This window comes from Centroberyx affinis, unplaced genomic scaffold (genome assembly GCF_046629955.1).
Source record: "Centroberyx affinis isolate AG114_WGS23_722 - 3 ecotype Tasmania unplaced genomic scaffold, CSIRO-AGI_Caff_v1 ptg005809l_1, whole genome shotgun sequence".
In the NCBI taxonomy this organism is placed as follows: Eukaryota; Metazoa; Chordata; class Actinopteri; order Beryciformes; family Berycidae; genus Centroberyx; species Centroberyx affinis.
In genome coordinates, this window is record NW_027282946.1 from 1 (window position 1) to 10,000 (window position 10,000).

General features: G+C 46.9%; 1 protein-coding gene across 1 annotated transcript in view; it reads right to left on the minus strand.

Annotated features, from left to right (window-relative positions):
• Nucleotides 1-8: 8 nt before the first annotated feature.
• The window catches only part of LOC139667844 (cytoplasmic dynein 1 intermediate chain 1-like), a gene marked incomplete at its 3' end in the record, with an annotated part of 24,897 nt that continues 14,905 nt past the window's right edge, over nt 9-10,000 (minus strand). Inside the window, exons 8-11 of the mRNA XM_071547318.1 lie at nt 3,199-3,294; nt 1,268-1,439; nt 501-600; nt 9-134 (exon numbers count right to left, since the gene is read on the minus strand). Of these exons, the coding sequence (XP_071403419.1) occupies nt 9-134; nt 501-600; nt 1,268-1,439; nt 3,199-3,294 (494 nt within the window). The remainder of the gene's footprint in view (nt 135-500; nt 601-1,267; nt 1,440-3,198; nt 3,295-10,000) is intronic.

Below are 10,000 nucleotides of genomic sequence, written 5' to 3' on the forward strand. Positions count from 1 at the left end.
GTGAGTACCTGACAGTGAAAGATGTACTCTGGTGTGGACTTCTTAAACTTGATGTTCCAGACCAGGGCAACGCCATCCGGTTCATGGGGAGCGTCTTCATTATTGTTATAGGAGGCAACCAGCAACTCAGGATACTGAGAGAGAGGTGGGGAGGAGGAGGAGGGGGAAGAGGAGGAGGAGGAGGAGGAGGAGGAGAGGGAGATAAATGAAGGAAATAAAGAAGAAATGTCAAGGAAGAGGAAGAGCCCTGTGGAAGTTCATACTGGAGCAAATCCCTCTCCCTTTACACACACACACACACACACACACACACAACCCAATCCACAGACACACATTCTAAAGTTGGGGAAACAACACAAACATTAAACATCGCACTCAATTCAAAATATAAATTGAAACTAACTGTAAGTTTTGAAACACTGAAGAAAATCCACTTCCTGAAGTGTTTGCAGTGAAAGTGAATTGACCGATCCCTGGCACACAGAGGCTGCAGGTCTTACCTGAGGCGACCAGTCCAGGCAGGTGATGACACGGTGTTTGGACCAGTGTTCATCATAGAAGAGCCTGCTGAAGGACAGACTGGAGCCGCCGGCCAAGTCCCTGCAAGCAGCCAGTAGAGACAATTAGGGTCAAAGTTTACTTCCTGGTCAAACTAGAAGGCAACTGGTTTACATTTGAGAATTGTGAGAACTAATGAAGTACATGTGAGTGATATCCAGTGTATACAGTTTGGATACAATGCTAGTGAGTGATTAATAGTAGCGAAGCACAAAAAAAACCCTCATCTACTTAAAAATAAGGGGACTGACATCTTCCTGGTTTAGACAAAAACTATATTTGACTACAGGCTTGATGCTTCTCAGTGGTCAAAGTTGAAGTGAGTGGGCAAAGGCAGCAGAGCCGAGCGCTAATGACTCTTTTAACTTCAACCAACACTTTGATAACCTCTCTCATTTGGAGGCAGCCTCTCAGAACGACAAGACAATGCTCTTTAAGAGTTTTTCACCCCCTATCCCGGCCTGGGCGTGTGACATCACCGGGAAGACATGTGTTGTGAAGAACAAAGTAGCTCCCAGGCCCTGGAATGACACCGTGGGCATGACTCAGTCTCAGTGCATTTCGTAGTCCTCGGCACGCAAGTAAACACACATGTGTGCGCTCACGTCTGAACACACGCTCTCTCCTCCCCCGCCTCCCACCCTCCCTCCCCTTCACTCCTGCTCCCTCTCTCCTCCACGCTAACTTCCTCCCCCCCCTCCCTCCTCACCCCTCTTTGTCCTCCAGGTCTCGGCCGCTGTAGTCGAAGAAGATGTCGCTGTCCTCGGCCAGCGCTCGCTCCATCACCCGGATGCTGCAGTCGAAGAAGCTCTGGAACTCGGAGGAGTGCAGGATCTGCTGCCTCTCCTCCTCCGTCAGCTCCCGCAGCACCGGGAACGAGCCTGACGGGCGTGTGGGAGAGACACATGTACATACATTATGTCCAGAATACCAACAGCACTGCAATGATAGCACCTCATTTCTGATGACAAAAAAGTCCTTATAAATAATAACATATCAAATAATTGCATGTTTATGTTTGATGCTTAGCCTTAAAAGTTAGAGAATAAATAGTTTTGATAGATCCTTACGATGTGGCTTTGGATCACCCATAAAAAATGTATTCCAGCTGGATAAGAGACATCTTTGAAAATGTTCATCTTTGTTGCTAAGTTGTGTGTTAAAATTTTTGTTTGTGTTAAAGAAAAACACAATTTGTACCACTTGCTTTCATGTTACCTTTACACTAATTGATAAGATGATGTTCACTTTGATAATTATGTACACTAAAACAAATAAATCTTTGTTTTCCACAGTTACAGTTTGAAATCCCAAAACTGAGGAATACATTGATAGGAGATGTCTCTTTAACTCCAAGCACAAACAGACTCACGCTACTACCTTTGCTGCTCCTAAAAGCCACAGCGGTACATCATGTGTTTGCGATGCCAGATCACTGCTGACTTCACCTCTATCAAAACCAGAGTCAAATCCAGGACATAATAAACTACAAACAGCTCCTAATGCATCTTTTCTAATAAAACCCTACAGTAAGGAACTTCATAAACACAAGACAAACAAAGCCTTCTGAGCGGCCCGCCTCCCTTTGAACATAATGGCCGCACAGCACGGCGTCCGGTTTTTGAAGTCACTGTCCCCAAGCACACATGCGATCTCTCACACAGCCGCGCACAGACACACACATATTTGGACCTTTACCCCGGCCCTTGACTTTGATCCCCCCTCCACAGCCCTTTGTATTTCTTATGAGTTGTCAGAAAAGGCCCAGTGAATCAAGTGGCAAAGATCAAAGGCCAGACCTTCTAATAGGCCAGGATGAAGAGGAGACGGATGACTGTGTGTGTGTGTGTGTGTGTGCGCACGCATCGGTGTGTGTTTGAGTCTATCTGTTCCTTTGAATCAGTGTTTGTGTGTGTGTGCGACTGTATATGAATATGTCTATCTCCATCTGTCTGTCTATCATGTGTTGTGTTTTAACCCGCCCAGGGCCCCTCGCCTTTACAAAACCGCCCTTTCTCCATTATTTACTACATGACCCCCTACACACACACACACACACACACACACACACACACACACACACACACACACCCATCTCCATTCCTCTCCACTTTGAAGTGTGGTTGATGGAGGGGGGGGTCAAGTGACAGGTTTTTAATCAGTGCTGACCCCTGAATGCCACGGAGCTGATAAGCTGGACCCGCCCTAACCCCCGCCCTGACCCACCCCCACCCCTCCATCTGATACAGCCACTGACTGGCGAGGGGGGGGTGGGCGGGGTCACACGCGAGTGACCGTGTTTCGTGACAGTTTGACTAGCAACATGTGAGAAGATGAGGAGAGGAAGAATGGGAAGTTGTGTGTGTGAGTGGCAATAGCGGGCTTAAGTACATCTTAGTTTATAGGTGAGGATATATCATTGAGAAAGGTTGGGGAAAAAGTACACCTGGATTAATGGGGTAGTACAAGACCTGAAAGTATAGCCACACGCTTGTAATTTATATCCATTATTTTGACAGGCAGGATGCCGTAACCCTGATAAAGGCTGGAGGATGTATCCCTAAAATGATATTAGTTGACTGTTAGTTGACAGTGCTTCACTTTCCATCATCCATCCATCTCTCCATCCATCCTCCGTACCTTCCTTGGCTTCCTTGTTGTCGTCGTCGTCCTGCTGCTCCGACTCTGGGCCCGGCTTCACCTCCGTCAGCTCCTCATCTTCCTCTTCCTCCTCTACTGAGAGAGAGAGAGAGAGAGAGAGCGAGAGAGAGAGAGAGAGAGAGAGAGAGAGCAGTCATGTTAATCAACAGCTGTTCCAATTTTCTTCTACCTCCCCCTGTGTTGCAACCCTCTCACCCCCTCCGCCCTTACCAAAATAATCACTCCCAGACATGCAACGGTACACCTGTCTAACTGACATTCAGCTGCAAATGGGTTTCACTCACAAACACAGACGCACACGGCTGCGTGATTACAGACAAACACACAAAACGTGCAGCATAAAACTCTGCAGCATTTCCATGACTACTGTATACAGCTTCAGCCCACTGTACCATACAAACGTATATACATATGGGTTGAGAGGAAACAAGCCCACGCCCATTTCCGTGTCCGTGCTGAAGCCAAAGTACTCACATGGTCCGCATGTGTGGATCCATATTGCTCATCGTGCAGGAAATTAATACGCACATGCTCCCTGACACACACACACACACAGCAGGAAGTGTCTCCAAGTTGTGTGCACACTCTGCTCTTTCCCTCACCTCTGACCCCAAGCAAAGAGATCCAATCCGTGTGTGTGTGTGTGTGTATGTGTGTGTGTGTGTGTGTGTGTGTGTGTATAAAGGGGGATTCCCTCTACATTCCGTCCAATCAGACTCTGCAATTACCCTCGACTCTCCCCCAGAGAGCAAGGATTTTGTGTGTGTGTGTGTGTGTGTGTGTGTGTGTGTGGGGGGGGGTGTTCAAGCAAGAAGGGTTACTGTCAACATAGGCACCTGCTTGTCAGCTTGTCTCTCTCTCTCTCTCTCTCTCTCCCTCTCCCCCCCCTCCTCAGGCTGTGTGTTGGTAACCCTCACCAACCTCTCCCCCTTGCTCCCGCTCCCTCCCTCCGACACAGATGCTGAGAGAAGGGGGCCTCTCTGAAGACCTCTTAACACCATGACACCGCGACCAGACACCTGTGGTCTGCCAACACACACATAATCTCTCTCTCTCTTTCACAGACACACACACACACACACACACACATACGGGGCCCTAACCCGCAGTGCCAGGGGTGGCGAGGGGTTAACTGGCGCAGGGTCAAGCTGACAACAGTCGCTCAGTTTAGCGGGAGGAAGTGACTACATCACACCCTCAGACGTGTCATGTCTCGCACACACTGACACAGACGAACACACACACACACACACACACACGTCAGGGTGTGTTTAACTCAGCTGGAGTATGCCCTGGGGTATTGTTAAAAACACAGGCTCAAGGACCGCTCTTGGCACCGGATGAACTGTCCATTTATCACTTGGACTCTCCTAAGCTCTTCATGAACTCACTGCTACTCGTTGTTTAAAAGAAAATCAGTCAAATGCAGTGATTTTATAATAAATGACCAAACATTTTGCCTGGGATATTTAGCTCATCATAACACATTATGAAGAGAAATTCTAATTGTGGCACTAGTTCCCAGGCCTGTTTTTTGATTGTTATTATTTCAGCCTCCCTTCTCTCAACCTCTTCCTTGTATTTTCTTTCCTTTTTCACTTTAAGCAGAATCTCTGATGTATGGATTTTAATTTTCATACTGCGTGTATATAATAAATGCACAAACTAAATCAAACACATTGTGGCGAGGCCGTGTCCAAGTCGGCGGTTAACAGCCAGCTGCAGTGATCCAAACACCAGTGACCCAACAGTATGGAGGGGAGACCAGAGAGGAGCAGACAGGCAGACTGCCAGACTAGCTCCGTCTCCGAGCTGCCAAAACAGACTAGCTACACACAGAGAGGCACAGGAATACCCTTCTCCCAATCCCTTTGTCTCTCCCCGTTTCTCTCTCTCCCTGCCTCAACTTTTATAGCTGTGTTTCTCTCTCTCTCTCTCTCTCTCTCTCTCTCTCCCCTTCCTTTCTTTCCCATGAATCTGTCATTCCGTCCCCTCCGCAAACTGTGGCGACTCGTCCGCAAACTCCAGCGCCTCGGGATGCGAACCAGCAAACCTCCTCCATCCTGCAAACCTACCGCATCTAGACATAATAACAATGGGAAGACGCTTACACAAAACCCTCTACTCTGTTCTACTCTATTTTATTCTATTCCGTTCTATTCTCTTGACCTTACGTGACCGGTCCGGTGGTTGGAATGTGTGGTGATGGGGATGGGAGGAGCGTGAGGAGAGGAGAGAGACCACATTGAGGAGCGGTCAGACCGTCAACCCCCGGACCACAGGACTCCGGAGCAAGGCAGCGTGATTCATGGCCTATGGGTTACCTCACTGAGGGGAGACGGTCCAAATCCCGTATGAAGATACTGCTGATGTTGTTGCCAGTGGCCATGTATCATGTTGTTCTGTCACAGTCCGGCACCAAAAATATCCCGGCTATTTCCTTTGAATGGAAATTTTTCAGAGATACTTTTCCGCGTGCGCTCAAAGTAAAGGGATAGCTATATTGCGGTAAATGACGCTGGAAAATAGAATTCACGGGCTAGACAAGGTAATATAAAACTTTATGTAAAATGTACACGCAAACAAACAAGCACACACGCATGTACACACACAAAGGCGCTGCAGGGGTTCCTGCATAATCAAGAATCTGGAGATGTGCAACAAAAGCAGGGATGGTAAATGAACAGAGACAATCTCCCTCTCCTTCTATAAGTATGTGTGCGTGTCTGCCTGTCAGTGTGTGTGTGTGTGTGTGTGTGTGTGTGCCTGCTACCCTGTAAGTATCTCCACACTTTCTTGTTTCCACCTCATTCCAGTCACGGGATGCTTTCTCTTTCCACCTGCCGCTTAATACCGCGCCTCGCTGCGGGACAACAGGTTAACCGGTATCCACCCCCTCGCCGCTGGCGGGGGTCCACCTTGATGAAACTCCGCTTGGGGGCTCCCGTTTTGGCTGGCTACACCCCCGGGGTAATGATATCCTCGCTAGCCCGGGGCCCGCCGCATCTGGCTGCCTCAATCTTCCCCTGGCTGCTTACTCACGCTGGCCGGGCCCAGTCAATTCAGCACAGCCCAGCGGGTATGTAGACACACACATTCATAGTGCGGAGATACAAATATAAGTACACACACACACACACACGCACACACACAGACGCATACGCATACGCATACACACACACACGCACACAAATGTGTAAAGGTTTGTGTAAATGCATATGCACACACATACACGAGAAAGTGTGAAGGTATTGAGAAATGCACAGAATTACGCGTGCACACCGCACGCACACGAGCACACACACACACACACACACACACACACATAAACACCCCTAAAGGTGGAAGTAACAAATTACAATTACTATAGTTACTGTAATAGAGTAGCTTTTTGCATACTTGCACTTTTTGTTAGTATTTGAGAAATCTGTAATGTAAGGCTTTCCCTAAGCATTATGTGAAAAAACTTTCACTTACTTTAATACATTTTTACACCAGTAATTTTCCTTTGGTACATGTACTTGTTTCCATCCTTGCACACGCCTACACAGAGCTCCTCCAAAGACAGATTACTCTCTCTCAGCCTCCACAGAGAACCAGAGATTAGCCAGTAGCGGGAATGCTACTAGCTGCTGTATCCGGGCTAATTAACGGCTTAATGTTCGCAGTGCATGAGGCCTGAGTTAGCCAGTAGGAGTCATTTGAGCCATTACAGACCAACAGGTGAGTGAATTACCTCAGCTGAGAGAAACTGGCCTACCTTTTAGCGGGATAAAGAAGACACACGGTGCTGATGAAGCTAGATGCACCGCTGAGAATTTCATTAGCTTGTATTATTTCACAGTAGGTAGCTGCTGGCTCACATGCGGAGAGAGCAGCTTAAAAGATACCGACAATACCTGCAGATGTACACCATGTTTTGCTCCCCTTCGGTTAGCACATACAGTTCAGTACAATGGCGTGGGGTGTCATGGCATTAACGTGTTAGCATGTGTCCTGTTTAGTAAGGATCAAAGAGCTAGCTAACCTTTTATTCTGAACCCAATCCACGCTAAGTGGTAGTGTGCTGAAATGTGTTAGCGCACCCTTGGAGCGATTGGCACGGTTATCAAAGAGCTGGCTGTGTGCGTGTGTGTGTGTGTGTGTGTGTGTGTGTGTGTGTGTGTGTGTGTGTGTGTGCAGAGGAGGATGACACTACTGAGGGGAGGATGAGACCAGGTCCAAGATTGTCACCCAGTATATTATGGAGGCAGAGCTGCCGAGCTTGATCCTGGCAGAACAGAGGTGATTACAGGACTGAGTCACACGCACACAAACAAAGTTGATAGTACTCGTAATTCCTATAGATCTCTATTGTATCAAACACAAAGAGGGAGAGGTGTAGATACCAGAGAGTGGAGGCGGAGGAAAAAGGAGAGGGGGACACAAAAGTACTTCCGAGAGAATTCCAATAGGACTTTGGGGATCCCACGCGCTGGGAATAACCCTATAAAATCAGATACACACACACACACACACACATACACACACAGAGTTCGCAGGGGTTCTGGGAGGTTGGCTGTTGAGCAATGTGCAGACCACAACACAGGCCTTATGCAGAGGAGTAGGAGGAGGCCAACACGACTTGAAAGACTCCTCTAATGTGGCCCTGGCACGACACACACACACACACACACACACACACACACACACACACACACACATATGTGCATTGACTTCACTGAGACCAATGCTTGCTGTTAGAGAAAGACACAACACACACACACACACACACACACACACACACACCCACCCACTTACCCACATCCACTTCATCTCAGCAGATATTACAAATGACCCGAGGCGTCTTAGGGGAATTCTCTCACTTTTATTTGTCCCACCTACAGTAACATAATCTTTGTTATCCAAGCACCAGAAAAGATTTATAAAACCACACAGATTTTATAGGACTGAAATAATGATACAGGTTGGATATAAAATGACGCAATCCTACGATAAATAAAATGTTATATGAGAGGCATGAAGGAAATTTATTTTGCCACAACTGGATATAATTTCATCAACCCTGAAAAAATCTGAACACAATATGTTTTCATAGGCTCATGCTGTAGAGATTATCTACAAAACAGTAACATCTCTATGCTAAATAATGGAACTGTAAACACATGCACACTGGAACTACAGTACTTCAGCTCTTCTCAAACCTCAGGGGTTAAACCTTTTCAACCTGTGACTAAAACTGAATAAATGTAGTCTCTTGCCCTGGGACCCAGGCTCATTAAAGCATAAACATTATGTTTTCATGTATGCAGCCACCAGGAACAAGCCCATGGCCCATTTTGGGAGTTGACCCATAGTTTAAAATAAATGCGGCTCTACATTGTTATAATTTTGACAGTTAGACCAGTCATGCTTTTAGCCTTTTACCCATTATAAGTATCCCAGTCAACTCTTTCTGGGAAACGTGAGATTGAGAAAGATCTGGCACTATTCAGCAGGACTCACATAAAACTATGTTCCTTCTCTTTGAACACAGGTAAGCACTGCCAACATTTCAGGGAATTCTCTCACAAAACAAGGGACAGCAAACCGATGGATGAGAGAACAGTCATACAGTTATGTCACCGAGATCTTTTCCTCTTTTCCAAGTGTTTCACTGACTTATAGACAGCGAAGAGACATGGCACAGTGAAGACAGACAGGACAGATGTAGAGAGAAGTGCAACAGCATGGCATGAGCTGAATCTGATTCAGATCCACACAGTCGCGACTTCTTGCAAGGAAGTGCACCACATCACTTGAGCCTCTTACAAAGTCTGTCAAATGTTTAGTAATTGCTTATAAAGTGCTATTTTTTTCTATAGTGACCCAGAGAGTATCAACATCTGGAATAAACCAGAACAAAGTGTAATTGCATAAAGATATTGTTTAAAATCAGGCACTGATAATCCTCCATAAGTCCCTTTTCTTCTGTGTAAGTTTGTTAATTTTGTTCTGGGTTTTTGCCTTTCTATTTGTTTTTAGTAGAGTATAAAGCTTAAAATCCATCATGGTTCATCAAGTGATGATTGCCACAGTGGGGGGAAATGTATTAAACACACACACACACACACATTAGCAGCAGCATCTGATGTAAAACTGGCAAGGCTAATACCCACAGGATGATTTAGATTAATTTGTCTCTCCACCACACTTCCCCACACTGATCAAACATTGTGTATGTGTGTGTGTGTGTGTGTGTGTGTGTGTGAGTGTGTGCGTGCGTGCAAGTCTGCGTACATCCGAGCGTACACCGTATGCACACATGCATGCCCACACATAATCAACTGTCATTAATGCAGCCCATTCAGGCCTTTGGGGGTCTGCGGCCGGCTCTGCTCTGTGCTGTGGGCACAGTCCTAGTAGACCTCTCTCTCTCTCTGTTTCTCTCTCTCTCTCTCTCTCTGCCTCTGTGTCTCTCTCTCCCCCCTCTCTTTCTAGCAGTGCCAGCCAAGCTTGGCACCGACCCAGACCCACATCTTTAAACTGAGCCATCATGCCACGCCACGCCATGCTCTGCGCCCGGCCGCAGGGCCCTGATTAAAACTCATGACTTCAAACTTTCCAAACTGTCAAAAACCCAGTCAGTGAGAGAGAGAGAGAGAGAGAGAGAGACAGAGAGAGAGAGACCGACAGACCGACAGAGAGAGAGACTCAGAGAGACAGAGGGGAAGAGACAGAGGGAGAGAGAGAGAGAGAGAGAGTCTTAAAGAAATCACTGCTGTGGCATCGACTCACTTTT